Source organism: Grus americana, chromosome 25 (assembly GCF_028858705.1).
Source record: "Grus americana isolate bGruAme1 chromosome 25, bGruAme1.mat, whole genome shotgun sequence".
Lineage (NCBI taxonomy): Eukaryota > Metazoa > Chordata > Aves > Gruiformes > Gruidae > Grus > Grus americana.
Genome location: NC_072876.1, coordinates 3,162,070 through 3,181,654, shown reverse-complemented (window position 1 = coordinate 3,181,654; position 19,585 = coordinate 3,162,070). Strand labels below are relative to the sequence as shown.

The 19,585-nt window shown below is 47.4% G+C and overlaps 1 protein-coding gene across 2 annotated transcripts in view; it reads left to right on the top strand.

Moving 5' to 3' along the window:
* Positions 1-5,413: 5,413 nt before the first annotated feature.
* MAGI3 (membrane associated guanylate kinase, WW and PDZ domain containing 3) overlaps positions 5,414-19,585 on the top strand; it is a 72,954-nt gene continuing 58,782 nt past the window's right edge. For both annotated transcript variants that reach the window (XM_054803525.1, XM_054803526.1), the window contains exon 1: positions 5,414-5,796. In XM_054803525.1, the coding sequence (XP_054659500.1) occupies positions 5,475-5,796 (322 nt within the window). In that variant the 5' untranslated portion in view covers positions 5,414-5,474. The remainder of the gene's footprint in view (positions 5,797-19,585) is intronic.

The window sequence follows — 19,585 nt, the reverse complement described above, 5'->3', positions numbered from 1 at the left end:
GCGTCCCAGAGCGAGCGGCTGAAGGGTATTTGCATAGGCTGCTTCCTTATTCGTTTTGACAAGTCCTCTTAGTTCATCTTGTTAACTCGCATACAGAAAGCTACAGCAGCAACCAGCCGCACTTGCAGCAGGCATACGCGGAGCGATCTCTGTAGATACTTTTTTTTTTTTTTTTCAGTTCTAGAAGTTTTGACTCTTGAGGGTGAGCTGCAACAGGAAAGAGCAAAGCAGACGAAAAGTGCTTGCGAGCATATTACTGTGTGCTACACGCAGCTCTGCATTACACCTGCAGATGGAAATTATTTCCCTCTTTCAGCAGTGCCTTGCTTGTTGTTCTCCCACACACACACTTTTTGCTTTTTTTTTTTTCTTTCTTTTCTTTTGCCAGCTTGAGGATATCTAACACTGCTGTCGTTGTGCAAAGCAAGTACAGCACAGGGCAGGAGCAGACTCATCGGTTGTCCAAGCTTTTAACCTGTTGGCAGATGCTTGTGTCAAGCAAGCAAACCATTTGGTGTCTTTTCTTTTTTTTTTTCTCATGTTCTCCATTGCAGGGATCTGGCTATAAGCAGCCTCCCTCCATGGATGTTTCTTCCATTTTATGAGCATTAATTTAAAGGAATTTGTGGTGTTTCAGGTATGGAATGTTGTTGAATGTGCAGCTGGGAAGTTGAGGCATACAGAGGAACTGACCTGAATTAATTTACTGTAAAGTTGTGGTCAAAACATAGTAAATTCCCAGACCAATGCTGCTGTTTGAAAACTTTGCACGACCATTTATGAGACATTCAACGCCTATCATATGTAATGATCACTAGTTAATATTTGCATTGCTCAAGGGTGTTTTTTTATTTGTGGAAGGGGGGCAGAGAGAGGAGAGAAGGATGTAATGCTGCATGAATGCTAGCCTTGCTGGTGTTGCTTCTCGTTTGCATGCTGTGGCAATGTGTATATTAAATACACGCAGATTTATGGAGCGGCTTTGTATCGGTAAAGCATTCATTGATACTGATCTACAGCCTGCTGGGGCTGACACATTCTCTGCACCCAGGTGAGGAGTCCAGAGACCAGGAATTAGTCAGCCCAGGTTGACACAGATCTCTGTTAAGACTCGGGTTTATTCTCTAAGCTGTTTTGGAGCTTGACAAAATTCCCTGGTAAGATCTGCTTGCATGACAGCTTTTGCTCCTGTACAAGTTAATTTATGATGTGTTTAAAAGTTTGCCTTCAGATAACTGTATCTTAGGGTCACAGAATTTTCAAATAGACAGTCCTGGATACATCTGTCCACAGAATAGCAAGTGCCTGGCTTTGAAGCACTCTCATCCAACCGTGATTTGTTTATCCTTCCTTGGAGGCACGTAGCTTGCTGAATAATTTGTTACCCCGTGTTTGAGATGAGTGCTTCTGTTAGGGAGGAATGCTGTGCCTACTGCTCCTCCCTGGCAACTATTTTTGTTTTCATTTAATGCAGTGCAGTCAACCATCACCGCTGGTTTTCCTAAAAGCTTTCACGGCATTGTGGTCAGGTAGTATTGTAGTGAGACAGTCGGAGCTCCTATGTGCACTGGGAGGATAGAAAATAAGACACTTCTACACATACAGATGTCTGCGCATTGCTCTGTACTGGTGCAACTTGCTTTCATTTCATCCTTGCTGAGGATGGAATCGTTCTTATTTTGTGTTTGTGTTGAGTATTTTGCCTCTGGGGCTCTTCCCTCTAAGCGCAGGACTGATGGACTGCAGGTAGCACAGACAGTTCCAAGTGTTGGGCACTAAGAGAAGGACTTTGGAGGAGTCCAAATGTAACACCACGATTCCCTTTCTGTCCTCTCCGAGAAAGTGTGTCTTCACGCTCTAATTAAACAGCAGCCTGACATGTTTGTGCTGTTTTGATTGCCTTTGAACTTTGGCAGTGTGATAAACAAACTTCGCTTCCCTGCCTACCAAGAAGTTGTGCTGCTGTGAAGCAGTTTATGTCCTTAGTTCTGATGTGGCAGGGCTCAGCACCCTGTTTTCATCACATCTGTACGTGTGCTCATGCCAATAGCAGAGAGGGATGGCAGCTGCCACGGCATGACGGGTGATGAAGATGCTGGAGCACTGATGTCTCTTTGATGGCCCCTTTTCGCTCGCTGCGATTTCAAACGGTAGTGCTCAGTAAACACACAGTTCTTCACACCTCGGTAGGCTGGGGCTGGTGGTGGTGCAGAGCACGGTCCTTCTGATCACTGCGAGGAGGTGCAGACACTTCACGTGTCTGTGAGCTGCAATGAGTAATCAGAAGGGAGGAAGGAAAGCGGGGCGAACGAACTCCTCATCATGTGGCATGAGAATTAAAATTGTCCATCAGTTCCCAGGCGCTTTGTTCACATTTCAAAGTTGGTTCGTGACAGAACAATAAAGCAGGTCCTGCGGGGTGAGATGCGCTGTGTGGGGTGGGCTACCCCAAAACAGAGGGTGGCCTGCGGGGACTGCCCCCATCTCCAGCAGCGACCCTGGCAGCGGTGACACCCAAAGGAGCCCTGCGGTCCCAGAGAGGCTTCGCGCATCTCGGGATTCGAACGTGGCACCAACGCACCCACCCCCCGGGCACTGAGGAGGAGACGGGTGATTAGTGAGTGGTGTGGAGAAAATAAATACATTCAACACCATTTACTCTCTCAGAACACAAGGAGACCGGAAGGTAAAGGCGCAGCTCCAGAAGAGGATTATCGTTTGTACGATGGATAACTAACCTGCACAACTCACCAGGATTGTGGAGGTGGGGAGCTTCATAAAATTTACATAGGATTAGGCAGCTTTTTTTGGCTTTCAAATTTATGCTAAAGACAACAGGACTTTTATTGAAGGAACAGCAGCTTCATGACTTGTGTTTGTTATTAGTGTCATTAGCTAGCACATCAAGCTCAGCAGTTCTGAAGCTGTCCCCCATTTCGGGTGTGTAAATGCAGTGGGCATCTCGCTCCGAGGTTTGAAAGTCTCAGCCAGTGAAAAGACCGAGTTGCATTTTCACAAGATAAGAGGCGGACAGGCCTTCTGTTTAGGGGGACGGATAAACTGCTAACCCTGGACTCAAAAGGACACCCCTCTCCTCCTTGAGATGTCCATGCTGTCTACACATGCTTGCGTGTATTCTCTGGAACCTCTGGCACAGGCGACGGCTGGCAGCTCATAAATTACGGATCATGTCTGGTGTCACAATTCCTGTGTAAAATATCGAAGGTTGGTTTTAAATCACGTGATGGTGTTCCTTTTAATGTCCAGATTGGGAACGCCTCAAAGCTTTCAGCCTTCTTGCTTGCATTCTGCAAGTGTGAAAGAAAATTTATCTCCGGCAGCTTTTTCCATGCTCGTTGGCAGACAGCCCGCTGTACATCAAATAGCACCGAACACCAGGAGCTAAACCTGCGCTTGTGGCAACTCTATTAATGCTGGAGCATTTGGTTCACGTCCCAAACAAGTTTGGATTACATTGTTTTACCCCAGCAAGCACAGCTTTGTTGTAAGATTGGCATTCTTCTAACTTCTTTGGCAGCATTCTTGCTCTTTTGGTAACAGCAACTATGTAAGTCATAGGCTAGCAGGCCTTAAAGGTAGAGGAATCTGCAAGATCTGGAAACTATCTTGTAACAGAAGTTATTGAGCAGGTTTCTTAGTGGTTTCTGTACTACGCAGAAATTAACCATTTGCTGCTGTTTACCATTGCAAAACGTTCTGTGTTGAAATGCGATACTTCTCATGCGCTCTGTGGTGCAAACAAGGTGAACACAGGGACACAGCAGTGGAAACAAACATCCATTGTTTTACAACTCAGCAAACATTCTTTGGACTCTGCAGATACCGGCTTCTTCATTTCCTCCTATGGAAGGGAAAGAAGTATTGGAGTTATGCAAAGTCACACCTCTTATTTGCAAACAATGGCAACGCTGCACCTTCTCAGGACTCGGGTTTAATGCAGCCCCACTGCTCAGGGAGGACTTCTGCCCACAGGGCACAGCTGCAGCCTTCGCTTCTAAAACACTGTAGACGTCAAAAAAGATTTGCAACAGAAATTCAGCCTCTGTGTAAGAGAAAAACAGTTTAAGAGGACTGGGCAGAGAAATTTGCCATTTGAACCATAAAGCTTTCAAAGGATTAATTTTCAGCTTTTACAGTGGTGACATTGATTTTGAACAAACTTTCCTGTGGTTAGTAGCTTTTAGCGTTTCATTTGTTAAACAGCTGCACTATGCTCCCAAAGACCGCGATTTTCGTAGCGCGTACCTGGAGTGTAACTCATACCTGGCATGAGCTAATTGCTACGCTGAAATCTTTGAGACATAGCTAAATAAAAAAGCTCATATGGGGAGCGAACGCACTGCATTTGTGTTTCCTGTGGAAAAAATACCTTGACAGGTCTATCTAAATTGTAGCCATCGTTTTGACCTCTGCTTTGACCTGATGTGCTCAAGCCAGCGTCTGCCCAGCTGGCTCCAGCGATGGCGGCCACGCGGAGCCCAGCACTCTTGCTCGGCCGTGCGGGCAGTAAATGCAACCGTGGAGAGTGGTTGGGAGAGGTGCGGCACACCTCACTCCGCACGAGTGAAGGACGGTGCGAGGCGCCGGGGCTGATGCGAGGAGGTCCTGGCAGAGGGGATGGCGGCCCTCCCTCAGCCGAGGTTCTCCAAAGTGCCACCATGGCACAGCATGGCCCAGCACAGCCGGGCTGAGACAGGCACCGGCTGAGGGGGCTCCAGGCTGAGGGGAGTTCCAGCCCAGGGGGGTCCTGGCTGAGGGGAGATCCCGGCTGAAGGGAGATCCTGGTTGAGGGGGGTTCCAGCCCAGGGGGGTCCTGGCTGAGGGGAGATCCCGGCTGAAGGGAGATCCCGGCTGACAAGACATCCTGGCTGATGGGGGTCCCAGCCCAGGGGACATCCCGGCTGAGGGGAGATCCCGGCTGAGGGGGATCCTGGCTGAGGGGACATCCCGGCCGAGGGGACATCCCGGCTGAGGGGACATCCCGGCTGAGGGGGACCCTGGCTGAGGGGAGATCCTGGCTGAGGGGAGATCCCGGCCGAGGCGGGCCCGGTCTGAGGGGCTGCTCCTGGCAGAGAAGGGCACACCCAGCCCGCGGCGCGGGCCTGGGGACGCCCTGGCGGGGCCGGGGCCAGGGCGCCCAGCGCGGTCGGTAGCGGACGAGGCCCGGCCCGGCCGCAGCGCTGCCCGTGACGGCACAAGCCCCGCCCCGGGGGGCCGGCGGCGCGGCGGGCGGGGGGGGGCGTGGCCAACGCGGCCGACAGGGTGCGGCGGGGGCGTGGCGGGGCCGGCGGCGCGCGGCGGGGGCGGGGCCGGGGCTCGGGGGCGCGCGCGGCGGGGGCGGGGCGCGGCCGGGCGGGGCGGGGCGCCGCCGCGGCGGGGCGGCAGTCGGGCGGCAGCCGCGGCCGGGGAGGGAGCGGCGGCGCGGGGCGGGCAGCGGCGCCCCGTGGTGCGGCATGTCCAAGACGCTGCGGAAGAAGCGGCACTGGCTGAGCAAGGTGCAGGAGTGCGTGGTGTCCTGGGGCGGCCCGGCGGGCCCCGACCCCGACCTCCTGCGCGGCGGCGCCGAGCGCGGCGAGTTCCCCTACCTGGCGGGCCGCCTGCCGCCGGGTGGCGAGGGCGCGCCGGGCCCCGTGCTGCTCTCGGGCAAGGCGCCGGCGCCGGGCGACGTGCTGCTGGAGGTGAACGGCACCCCCGTCAGCGGCCTCACGCACCGCGACACGCTGGCCGTCGTCCGGCACTTCAGGGAGCCCGTGCGCCTCAAGACCGTGCGCCCAGGTGAGCCGGCCGCCGCAGGCCGCGCCGCGCCCGCCGGACCCGCGGCCCGCCCCGCCGCTGTCCGCGCCGCCGCCGAGCCGGCCGCGGGTAGGCCCAGCCGCGCCGGCGCCCTGCGGGGCGGCGGGAGGGCCTCGGCGGGGTGCGAAAGTTTCCTCGGCTCCGGGAGGGCGCCTCCGCCGGCCGGGGCGGGCGGCCCCGCTGCAGCGTGGGGCGGCGGGCGGCCCCCGAGTCCCGCCTCGGCCCCGGGGCGGCGCCGGCGGGCCGCGTTCGCTTCCCCCCCCGGCCCGTCGAGGACCGCCGGCCTCGGCAGCGGGCTGGCCTCCGTGGGCCGCCGCCTCGTCCCGCCGCCGGTGCCACGGCCCGAGCCCGCGGGCGGGTGGCCCGTCCCGGTGGCCGAGCCCGGGGGGCGCCGCTGTCCCGGCGGGGCGAGGGCCCGGTCCGCTCCCGCCCTGCCTCTGCCCGGCAGCGCTGCCCAGCGGCTCCGGGGCCGAGGGGGCCGCTTGGTTCCACGCCGCTGCGTTTCGGGTGTCCGTGCGGGGCTCGGCGGAGCGGGCAGCGGCCGCGTTACGGGGCTGAGCGGAGGCTCCGGGCGATTCCGTCGCTCCCGGCGGGTCCCTGGTCCCGCGTTTCCGTACGGGGGAGGGCGGCGGCGGCGGCTGTACCCGAGTTCGGGGTCCGGTACGTGAAGAAACGGTGTTCCGTGGATTTTCATGGTCCTTGCACGAAGCACTTGGAGCCGGGTGGTGGTAAACGGGCAGGGCTGGGCAGGGTGCGAACGTGGCTTGCGGGAACGGCAAATGAGAAACCAACAGGGTAGAGCGATGGCAAAGACGAACCCAGAGAACAGACTGGGTCTTCTTTTTCCGTGGATTTGGATTAATTTTGAGTACGCTTTAATTACCTAACGATACCGGATTGTTGTGATAAAATCTTTATCAACGTGCCTGTCAGATGTCAAGTGAATGCTGAATAGTGGCACCTGCAGTCACACAAGTTAATGATTTGCAGTGTAACGAGTTTCAGATGTACCGCTTTCCTGGTCAGGCAATCCCGGTGTGAGCTTGAGGTGTTATCAAGAAACTGCCTTTGGTAAAACCATTTTTTCTCTGAATCCCAACTGATATCAGGATCTTTATGACTGTTGTCTGTAATATTTCTTACACGGCTTCTTTGTTTAACACCCGTCTTGTACTTCTTTCATATCTGATGGGTTGCTATTTGACTTGAGGTAATACGTATTTTAAGTCAGATTGTCCTTGTTTGACCACTGATGAAAAGTCATCCTCTATATAGAGACTGTGCAGTTGGTCCTGATGCGTATCACCGGTTAAATTTAGAAAACAAAAGCAAAACAACAGTGAAAAAAACCAAACACCAAAACCCCACCAAAACCAAACCCATACCTTAAAAGCGCTTACAGAAGCCTGGTAGGCTTTGAAAGATGTCTTTATTTCCAAAATTGGAAATCTCATCTGAATGAAGAAAATAAAAACTGCTGCAAGTTAAATGTAAAATAAGAGCATAAAAAAACCTGAGGAACAAATTGTTTAAGATAGAGGACAATAATAAATCTCCTTTAAAAAGAGAAAGCTTGTGGAAGATGAAACTATAGTTAGAAGATCAAAGGAATTTCTTGTGTTTACTATGGAGGGAGGTAGGGGTATTCCTGTCCTGGGACTTTCCATAACAGAGATGTCTCCAACTGTCAAGTTAAAACTGGTAGAAAAGATTTTAGAAAAAGTTGATACAATGAATAGTAGAAAATAGCTGGGGCCAGATGTTCATTTGGAGTTCCAAATATGAAGTACTAAACAGCGATGTGTTGCCTGTTCGTTACATGATCGATCGGTGAGGAAATACGGTGCCGATGGGAAAAGGGCCCAGGAGATGAACAGGACTGACTTCTGATTCCAGCAAGTTGGTTAAAACTATAGTTAAGAATGAAACTGTAGTGCATGTGAATCAATACCACATAAAGAGGAGAGTGTGTTGCTTTTTAGAAGAAATTCTGTTAGTTATTGAAGGTTCACCGCTTGGTTTAATCAAATCCAAGTATTTTGGCGTAGTGGATTTTCAAATAGACTTTCAGCAAGGTATCAATAGACTTTGAATGAGGCTCTTGCTGGGTGAGCGTTGTGCGGCAGTGTAGCTGCCGAAAGAGAAGAGCGGAATTCTCTTGGGGGTTAGTAACTGGTTAAAATACAGAAAGAGTTTTCTCAGCAGAAGGAAACTGCTGCTGGAGTCTTGCAAAGACCTGTGCTATTTAGCATAGTCATCCAGAGCTTGTAAACTGAACGCTGGGTTGAGTTGTAAAAAGAGAACTAGCATTTTAATGCTGATTTTATGTAACTCTTGGAACAAATCAAATTGAAGCTTCAGATCCAGCAATTTTTCCCATACAGGAACATACTGCAAGCTTATTTACCACATCAGATGATTTTTGCAGTAATTTTCTGTGTTAGACTTAATGCCTTTAAATACAGTATTTTAAAGCATGCTGTTTTTCTTGGTTGGGTTTTTTTCCTCCCCCCTGCCAAGGTCACCACAGTGGTGTTCAGTGGCAATATTCCAGTTAGGATATATGCAATTATAAAAGTTGTTGACAAGTGTTCTCTGTGAAGACCTGTGACTTTGAATTTGGCTTCCCTTCTACCCCTTGTGAGCCAGAGTAATCCAGGCTTGCTGGCTGGGAAGATGCAGGGGGTGGTGAAGGGAGCGAGGGCTGGGAGCTGGCGGTCCGTGGTGCGCTCATCATATGTCCGAATTCTCAGAGACCCATAATTGCATTACTGGTTTCAAAGCCCCACGTTTCATGTTTTTCTCCGGTTGAAACCATGCTCTCTCAAATGGACCGTCATGCTGAAAGGCTCTTCAGGTTCGAGCACTACTGGGACAGGAGTCTGGGAGGATTCAGCTTCAGGGGTCTTTACCACAACAGCGAGGAATCGGTCACCTTGTCTCTGAATTTTAGGGGATGTACAAAGCCTTGATGCTCGTGGTCGGCCTCTGCGTTTTAGAAGGGCAGCTTTGGTGTTTTAAGAGCTGGCTCCATCTTCCAGGTGAAGTTTTCACAGGTGTCCCGATGGCCTTGAACAGTGTGTCAGGGGACTGGGCTGCTTTATTTTATGTAGTAATGTAGTCCTTCATTAAAGGCAGCAACAGCTTTAGTTGACAGCAGTAAAATCTGTCTGTGATACTTCTAGCAAGCTCATAGAAAATTTAAAATGGAAATTTCAAGATGCTGTTTAGTCTTGTTTGATAAGACACTTGAAAGATATGAATGTTAATTTGAACGCCATCTGTTAACTGCACATCACAAATGATGGACCATTTTGTTGATGAAGAAATTTGTCCTTCCCTTACTCCATCCTTACTTGCTGAGGAGGGCGAACAAGATCGGTGTGCCGCAGCCGGGGATGAGCGTCGTGGGTGTCTCAGGTCTGCCCCAGACGGGGTCTGGCTTGGTGCGTGCAGGATGGCTGGAAAAGCTTCGGTTCTGGGATCGGTAGAGGCCGACGTAGCAAAGTCTGCGGAAGGCCAATGTCAAGCTCTCTGCCAATATACCTGGACGGATGCTGGGATCCAAGTTGTCTGAATAAAAGCTAGGTTTTCCCTTCATTTTAGTTGATGTTTGAGATTATAACCATACATCTATTTTGTATAATTCATCATCATCTTGATCAGATGAGCAAAACGGCAGTACAGAGAAATAAGGCTTTTTGTGCAATGTGATATTTGTACGTGTGTGCACGCATGCTAATGTAGGCTGGCTCATCCTAATGAGCGCGTTTGTATTTTAGCCAAACTTGGTAAGTGCTGGTTTCAAGCTAATCGCCTGCTTACGTGCATCCAAACGATGGCTGCCATGTGGTTCAAGGACCTTCCCCGTCCGGTGTTACTCGGATTAGTACATTAGCCTTGTAACTAGCTGGCACTGCTGCAGGTTCTTTTATTTCCATTAAGGAAAAACTAAAACATTTTGCTTTAGTCAAATCCATTGTCTTTGAGTGCGAAGTTCATCCTCTAAAGGAACCTACTAGTTGTGTATGGCATTCAGATTTAGCCAGAAAGATGTTTGTATGTGCAGGCGAGCCTGCTTGCTAAAATATTCATCGATGTAACTTCGAATGCCTTCTTTCTTCATAGCAGCGTGGTAGCCAAAATACATCAGAACTAGGTTGCAGACTTAAAGTAACAAAAATTACTGATTATCTGCAAGTTCTTCTTTTTGCAGCCCAAGTTGCCAGATACTACATAGGAAGGAATGTGTTCTCCTTCCAGACTAAGGAGCTTTGATGAACACAGCTACTCTGTGGCAATTATTATGGTTTCGTGGCCACTCTTGTGGCATAGTCTTGTAGTTCTTCCATTTGAGAAGTGCTTCCAGAGCGCATAGTTTGTCCCTTGATTATTGAGAGAATCATGTTGGTTCTGTTGCATCAAAACTCATCTTTAATCAAAAAATGCAGCAAGATTTAAAATGATGAAAAGTCTCCTCCAGGCTAAATTTTTTTTAATAGTCTCAGTGCTCCTGAAACTATTAAACCTTGTTTTTCTATGTATTTGTTTCATAGCTGACTTTCACAGTCATGGCCCGAGGTCTTCCTCCGACGGGGGCATTTGTTCATTCTCTCCAGCCTGGATTGCCTGGCCTGCAGTAAGGTGTCAGTTCACACTTTGGTGGTTTTTCTTCCCAGCTGGGGCACGTGGAGGACTTCCCACCTCATGCTTGTAGAGCTCATGGGATCTTTATTTTTTTCAGTCCTTCATGCTGTTTACAATACAGACAGTACACCCCGTCCAAAGCTGTCGCGTGTTGCCGCTTTGTGTGCGATCAACCGTAGTCTGCAGCCTTCCATCGTGACGTCGCTAACTACTTCAGATCTGTTGCTTTATTTGAGTATGTTGGTACAGAGAATGAGATGATTGACAGGTGGATGTAGTACTCTAAGGTTCTCAGTACCCAACTAATTTCTTTTTTTTTTTTTTAAGTCAATAACTTTCACTCAATCATGGAATGCTCTTGGGACTTGAGGATCTTGAAGCTTGCAAGGCCTTTTCTTACCAAAATGCTCTCCTGATCAAAATCTAGTACAAGCTTACAGGAAGACAACTTATTGCTGGACGTGTTTTCTCACGTGACTGTAAAATTGCATGGTGATCGATCCCTAACGCCTCCGTTACCGACAGGAGTTAATGGAAACATTTAGCAGTCGGCTTGTGCATGGGGGTCCCTTCTCTGCAGCAGAATGAATGAAAACGGTGATGACAAATACAGTGACTCAGATCAAGATTCAGCACTCGAGACATAATACTCCAAGCTGAGTATATAAGATTGATTTACATTTTCTCTTGTGCTTGAGGTAGGTACAAAGCCTCCGTGTGGGGGTAAACATTTGCATGTTTGGCAATTACAGCAGAGAGGAGGGCACGCCGCACTCCGGGGCTGTTTTTGCAAAATCAGATGAATTCTAAATGTGCCATGTTAAAACAGAGATCAGAGTACACACAAGGATAATTTTGCCTCTCAGAGGAAAGGCATTACCCTAATTTTGTCTTTCTCTGGAAGCTGGCAGTAGGCTGGCTCGGTGATTAAGCAGCCTAATGTGTTACTGTGCTAGTCGGAGTGGCTAAGGCAGCCAGCTCGGGTGCTTCTCGACGCGCGTTAGGTGGAGGCCTGCGGGATGCTGGCGTGGAAAGCTGCCCTCCCCGCTGAGAGTGCGTGGGGAACTGGTCCATTTTTATACAAAAGGAGGAGAGGTTGATTCATTTTACCACACCAAGAAAAGCCCAAGGGTTGCTATAACGAATGCGTAGGGTATTCCAGTTTCATGAACCTGGGCAGAAGACAGATGTGCCATCTTAAAAAAGAAAACTGAACGAGAAGTGCTTTCTGCTGGAGGCTGTCATTTCTCTAAAGCATCGGCAGCAGCGATGGTGTGTCCTACAGCAGTTTGGGAGCCACCTTGTGCAAAAAGCTATTAGTTTGCGTCTCGGATGTGTGGATGCAGAGGGCTGTCAAGCACTTGCCAAGGGATGGGTGTTAGTATGTGCGCGTAACTTATAATCTTGTTTCTCATATTCATATTTATATAAACATATTATTCTTGGCATAGAACATATTTCCTTTCCCTTTCACATACTCCTTTGTTTAAATTGTACCGCGATGAGTACTGTGTTAATGATTTTGCCAGAAATGCACTCTAATTATTCTTTCTTGGCGTGTTAGTTTCAAATGATAACGAGGCCTCGTGTGGCTTTTGTTACTGTGCTGCTTAACACCATGGTTTTTAATTTGTACTTTTTTGTTCCCTTCAGGAGAGCCATTCTCTTCCCTGTACCGTTCCTTGATGTGTCTCAGGGGAGACCCAGTAGAATAGCGCAGAGTAAGGCCAGCGTTTACCGGGAGCTGGTGGCGGAGCGGGTAGCGCAGTCGCCGTTCTCCAAACCCACCTCCTCTGTGTCCCCCGCTTTAAGGGAATGAGATTTTTCGCTAGGACTGAATGATCAAGCGCTTGTATTACAGTTATTCCTGGAAGGAAATTTTCTCATTCAGGTAGACTGTTTTGATTGAAATTCTTGCATATGTGTTTATATTGTTTTTCTATTAAAAAAAAAAAACCACACAAGCTTAGGTTTACAGCATAGAACTTGTTTAAAATCCTTGAAACTGTAATTCTTCCACTATGCAGTGGCAGGAGGCTTTCTGTTCTATGTGAAGGAAGCCAAGAATGAAATAGAGATGAACCTTTACTAGAAGCCATGATTTCAACAGCAGATTTCATCTTCGTAATTTTTGTCTAGGTATTGCTCTTGAATTCTTGGCTGGCTTTAATGAAATGCTAGTCGATTGTAGAAAATGGCTGGTTTTATCACTCTCAGAAGATACTATTTCCTTAAATTTTTTAAAAAGAATTTTCATTTTGCTTTTATAGAACAAAGACCCTTTAAAACTGTCTTTTTGGAAAATTCCTGAAGCAAACAAGCTGTGCTTGTATAACTTGATGTGCACCATGCTCCTTTGTTATTGAAACATCTGCTTCAAGATATTTTTCAGCTGATAATTCTTTAAAAAAATCTTAAAATATAAGAAGGATTGTGCATTCAAATTGACAGCTGAAAAATTACTCTAGTTTTGATTGATGCTCTGTTTTAAGGTCTTTGAATTCATTCTTCTGGTTCTTGTTTTTAATTCATGATGCTTCCTTTTAAGAAATACTTGTTGCATTCATGGGCTGTTAGTTAAATCGCATCTTGTTCCCTGAATGGGAACAATTTTTTCTTCAAAGCAATAGTATGCCTGAGAGTACTAGATTTGGATTAAGAAAAATACGAGCTCTTTGTGTTTGAGAGTAAATGCCTTAGTTCTGCTGAACAGAAGGTGAGGGGAAAATGCAGTAGGAAGATTGCAGACTTGGATTGAGCTGTTACGCCATCATCGAAACCTGAATCCTAAGTAATTCATCTTGTCGGTTGCTAATTGGCATTTGAATCTGTGTTAAATTAATCTTTTTTGGGCCTTCAGCGGGTCACAGTGGGAGCGGGAGCTGCTCCCAGGTGACACACCAGCAGTAGTTGAATACGATGGCTGGCTTCCAAGCTCGTCTGTTTTAAAAGCAAGAGCGTATACTTTTGGTGAAAAGGGGAGTACCCTAGGACGGGTGTTCATCAGCGTGGCACGAAGGAGGCTGCAAAGGCACTAATGGAGGAAAGGGGATCGCCACTACGGGCGCAGCAAGTCGAGGTACGCTGGGGTTTATGTTTGTTTTCCCACGCTGGCTGTTAAAACCTGTGCGAGCTGTCCCTCCGTGCTGCTGTTACAGATGCAAATAGGGGTGATTGCACATCGCCATGTTCTGTGATTAGCTTAGGTGTAGCTTTCAATATGAAATACAATCATAGCAATCTTTTGTTCAAATTTATGTCACTGTGCTTTTTTTTTGTCATATGCAAATGCAACCTGCTAAAGTAATGGTCTTATGTGGAAATGCAATTTCATCTGCAAAGCACACCGAGGTGGTTAGATGTAACTCTGGGCTTTCTCTGACAGTGAGCTTTTAAAGTGTGTTTTCATAGCTACCTTTAAAAATGCTTGCTTAAAGCTACTTTTCAATATGTATGTTTCTCAAGCCTGTAATTTTTCATGAATTGTTGGTTGCTTTCAATTGAATGTAAGTTCTTCAAATTGAAAATCACTCGTGTGTTTACTATTCATCCTGTGTCACTCCTCACTTGCTGAATAGTAGCCTAGTTTGTATAACTTGGTCTGTTGTAAATTATTTTCCTGAGATATGAGTAAAAAGTTAATTCCTTTAAGCTCTGGATTGCCATCTCTCTTCAGTTACCTGTATGAAAATGTAAAGCTTGAATTCTAGCTCTATCAGATCTCAGTACACTTGAATATTGATTCTTACTGTGTTCTGCTTCAGTGCCGTTTCATTTCTGACTTTTGGTAATAAATACAATCAGACGTAACAGCTGGTGTCTTATGAATATGGATTATGGATGCTATATAAACATCAGAAGTATTCTGGGTTTTGGTGTCTAGAAACGCATTATTTCCATCTGCATGATAATGAAGTATTCTTTCAGAAAGGTGGTAAAGGCAATGAACAAGGTTAATGTGACTGCGTGAATTATCTGGTACTAAAGTCATCTCAAATCCACTGCGTTGGGAAGTAGGCAACACGCATCCTTACAAACCCAGACCCGTATTGCCCTAACGTGAGAACCTAACCCCAATTCTGGCTTCAACAACAGTTGTACGTTGCACTTGTACAAAAACGTGTGTGTTTGAGGCTGGGACCATCCGGGACTGTCTCTGGCAGTGGCTGGCGCTGCTGTTTGGGAGAAGCTGATAGCATCACCTTGTCTTCGCTGTGTCGCGGGCGCCTGAGCCGACACGCGTGGGGCAGGTCGGGTGCGGTGGGGAACGTGGGAGCTGCAAGTCACAAGCTGGTGCTGCCAACTTCTACAAATAATATTAGGGAGTACTTTGAGGGTGACTGCTCGACTTATCTTGGAGACAGAAGGAGAGAGGATGCAAAGAAAGAGTTCACCAGCCTGGAAAAACTTACGCAGCGAGACAGAGAAGGGTGGAATTACAGCACAAAGGAAATAAGTACGAGGAGTGGGAATACGTGATAAAGGTACAAAAGAGCAGGATTAGGACTTTGCTCCTTCTCTCACAGCACACGTAAGAGGCCATAACCCACAGCAGATAATCCCCGATAGTAGGAAAACGTCTTCAGGCGTGTAGGGTGCCAGGGGCAGTCTGTGGAGTCGGGTTCAACAAGGTTCAGTAATTGCTTGAACTTTGCCTTGTAACGCTTACTGTTCCTGTGACTTGTACGTGCTAATTAATAACTGTGTGTGGGAAGGCACAGATGTTCAGGGTTTTTTTCTAATTTGGTCCCAGTATACCTTCAAACTGAAGACATGGGAATGCTTCCCCCATGCTGGATGTTATTTAAACAGTTATTTAAAACTTTATCTCTTTGGACCTGTGGAGGTCCCACAGCTATGGATGCCTCTGCTGGGGGGAAACTCGTCCCTCTGAGTGTGCCCAACTGGGAGGAGAGTGTGTCTGCTTTTGAGTGTAAATGCCATGGGGGGGACTGTGGAAATGTCCATCAGAAACCCCTACAGCCCCAAATGTTGCTGTACCACTGGGTGTCACCTGGGCTTCTCGGGGAGCGGGGACACGGCAGCCCTCCCATCCTTCCTTTGTGCACTATAAACATATAAATATACACTTAGATGTCTGTCTGGGGTTCAAGAGCATGGCAGTCTGAGACAGGGCGTGAGGACGAGCTTGGCACAGGCACCTTTGAAAGAGCTTCCCCTGCTGCGGGGGGGTCCGGGGCCTCCTGTGGCCCCTGGGCACCGGTGGCTACTGGTGCACGGGGCGTGCGCGGGCTGCGTGCCTGGGGAGGGCTGTGCCTGCGGGCAGGTAGAGCCCGAGGTGTTTGCGTTGCAGGGTGTGTCGGTTGTTTCTTGGCTAGAACGTGCTCCCAGCTGTGCAGGTGTGACATCTGACAGCACGGGCTGTCCCGTGGGGCATGTGGGGCTGTCCCGTGGGGCAGGGGCGTCCGACCATGCCAGCCGGTGTGCTGCTGCAGGGTGGCTGCCCCAGGGCCACCGCAAACGCTGAAACAGAGGAGGTAACTGCAGATGGGAGGCACAACCTGGGTGTTTCCAGGGTTGGTTTATGAAGCCTGTTAATAACAGGAAATAAAGAGTTGAAATTGGAAATTTTTTTAAATTTTTTTTTTTTTTTTTTTTAAAGAAACCACTTGAAAACAACCATTCAAGCACCTGGAAGATGTGAATCTGGGTGATGTTTACTCCATCTTAGATTCTTGGCTTGCAGATTTACAACATTCAGTAGCTGTCTGCAGACCATTACAGCTTTACATAAAACCACTTTCAGAAGTTTTCAGCTCAACATGCATCATAGACTAAACATCGTAGTCATTTAAAAGAAAAACCAAGCTTCCTTCCTCCCCCACCCCACTAAAAACCCACACCCATTTTTAGGCCTGGTCATTAGACACCTCTTTGTGGTGTGAATATGAATAAAGGTCTTATGTCTTAGAAATAAAAACGAATGGTTGGTATGTTCCAGTGTTGTTTCCCTCCTGGTAATCAAACGCAGTTTGAGGTATGCCTCGTTGGCCAGTTTCTCTGAACTATGAAGAACACCGAAGGCCGTTTTAAATTTTAAAAATATAAGTCAGGAGATCTGGGCAGTCATCTGCCAGAAATTGCTCTGAAAAGCAACCATTGATACTTGGTGGTTTAGCCTGTGTATCAAGCTTTGAACGCAGAGAATATAAAGGAATGTATTTAGTGCTGAATTTCTACTGAAATGCCCCTGCTGCCTTTGCCAGAGGGTTTTTTGATAAAACATTTAGGGAGAAACTAATTTCCCTTGGACTAGGATTGTTTCACAGTTGTATTTTGAGAGCAATTCAATGTTTGCTATTATGGTTTGGGATTCAAATTGTGTCTCTTCTATGAAGGACTGTTTCAGCACGTAGGCGAGGACGTGCCGTGTGATTTGGGAACCATTTTGCCAGGACTCCTCCGTTTGCCCTTCGAAAGGGCTGGTCAGCTCTTGCCCGTCTGTGGGCAAAACGGGGCGTGCTGGGATGGTGGAATGGCCATGACCGGCCTCGGGGAGTCCATAGCGGCTGATTCCTTCTGCAGCGCTCTGCCGGAGCCCTCTCCCGCCGTGGCATCGGGCATCTCCTCGGATCCTCCTTCCCCTCGCTTGGAGAAGGTGCAGGTCTCGACGTGCTCTTTTGCAGCTCGTGGCTGGGCGGGCAGGAACGCGATGGCTTTGACGTGGAATTTCGACGTGGAAATGCTGCGCCCGCGTGATCGCGGCGGGGTAGAAAGCAGCTGCCTGTGCCGCCCGGTATCCTGCTCGGTGCTGAGTGCCGGTGGAGAGCTGTCTCAGCAGATTCCCCTGACCAAGGTGGGAGTGGTGCAGCGGCATATCCGCTGGTTTTGTGCTTAGCTAGAAAAAAACACGTACTTAAAAAAAAAAAAAATCATCTTTCATGTTGATGAAAGAACAGATGAGAGAAAAAATTCCATCTGAAGTGGTTGCTTAATTACTGCTCGATACAGTGATGTAGTTTGTCAAATTAAGTTGTTAGTGGAAATAATGTTAGCGTAGAAAGTGGTTTTTGCTGTAGAGCTGTAACTTTCAACTTATTTGTCTGAATTTTCCAGTGTCACCGAGTCTTGCGTGGCGAAGTTAAGCCCATTTTTAATCCATCTGCTCTTCTTAAATGTTTCATGAACACCATGGGAGTCACTCAGGGCGTCTCAGACTCCAACGGCCGCAACTGAGACCCACCGCTGCGGGGTGTCGAGCGGAGCGGTGCAGCCTCTGGTGCCTGGCCTAAAAGGTTCCCCGAAAGAAATATAAAATACGGCCTGAGGGATTTGGATCTGCGATTGAGTGAGTCTTAGAGTATCTGCAAATATCTCTTTCTTAACTCCTGAAATCAGGCAGCTGGGTGAATGCAAAGAATTAAACCAGTTTTAATTCTTAATATCCGAAGGAAAAATGTATCTGATTAAAAATAATAAAGAAATAATAAAGAAATATTAAAGAATAATAAAGAAATTATTCTTTGAAGTCATTGAAAGTAAAATTCCTGGGGTGGTGAAGACTGGTAGTAAAAGTTAGAAAGAAAGAAAGGAACTGATCTGCAACTCTGTGCTTTTGTTTTGTGTGAGGTTATAGCAAAGTTAACTTCAAGATAACGAAATGAAATGTATGTAATCTTAGCTGACTAGGTGGTTCACTGTCTGATTTACTAGAGAAAGCCTGTTTAAAAAGTGTTGTATCTCTTAAATAGTTGCTGTAGTTGTAGCCAATCTTTAGGAAAAAGCAGTATGCGTAGTGGCTTGGGCATATACTTTGGATTCTGAAAAAAGCAGCACGGAGAAGGGAGCGGTGTCCAGTGTAAAGCTTAGTGAGTCTGGGTCTAAAAATCACTCTCTTAAGAACAAATAGAAACAAAAAGCAGAAGTATCTATCTTGATGTAAGTTTTCCTTTTCCCCCGCAAGACTTTTTTGGAAGCTGACAATAAAAGTATAACTGCAGTAGAAACGAGGGCTGGTCTATTCTGTTTGGCACATTTCCGATGTTTGCGCAGCTGGTGGCCTACCAGCTTTATTCTACAGCTGAATACAGAGATGCATATAAGTAACTTATTTCTTCTTTTCCTGGCACTATTAAAAAACAAAACATAAACCCACTGGCAAATAATTTGAACTCAGTGGAAGTCAACATGCTGATTAAGTATTTCCCTCCTGCGCCGATTTGTATGAAAAAAGCTAAGGACATAGGTGGAGTTTTAAGGCATTTTGACGTGGGTTTTGCTCAAATAGACAACAACAAGAACAAACACTTGAACCCCAACCTGCTGAAGCCTTCCCCCCTTTTAAGATTTCATTGCCAGTATATGCAACGTTGCTTTGGTTAGACGCCAAGTTTGCTGTGACCTTCTTGCAATAGACAGAGGCAGAATTTGCCGGTACTACTCACTAAATGCAAGAGGATTAACATCCAGTTTATTTCCTCTAAAACCACAGAACTATCAGGAAATAGCTAAGCCCTAAAGTTTTAGGTTTGTAGAAATGATTTCCTCCTAATGCACGTACTTGGGGGGGAATTGCAGAATCCTGTTATGTAAGAGAGAGGCAGAGCCCTGTATTAATCCCGGGGAACGATGTTTAATGGCTTGTTTCGTCCTTTATTGGTATAAAGATTTCCGCAGAAATCAGCTGACCGCAAGTGCCAGGGAAGTATTTTTACCTCAGTTGCCGAAACTATTATCGCTCAGTAATTTCACTAATCTTCTTTGCAGTGAGATTAGATTGTAAATGCTTTGATGCGGGGAGAACTTGTTTGCGAAAACTGCTTAGTACTGTGGGTACCATCGAGTGGAAGTACCAATAAGTAATCAAATATAGTTTTCCATTGCTGAGCAATGTTTTGAAATATTTATTGCCTTGGCTTTGCTTCAAGTTGACAGTGTTTCCTTGGAAGATAGCGTTTGTAATGTGAACTTTAATGCGTTGTGTTTGATATATGACAAAAAATGCTAATGGCATAAGTTTGAAGGCAAAATTGCTGTGGTTTTATTTTGTATCGAGAGTTGGTCCCTATTGTATAAAGCGGTTTTGTATGAATAAATAAATATTGTTGTCCATTATCCTAGATCTCTGACATCTTCAGCTGCCACTCATGCATGTGTTTTTTAA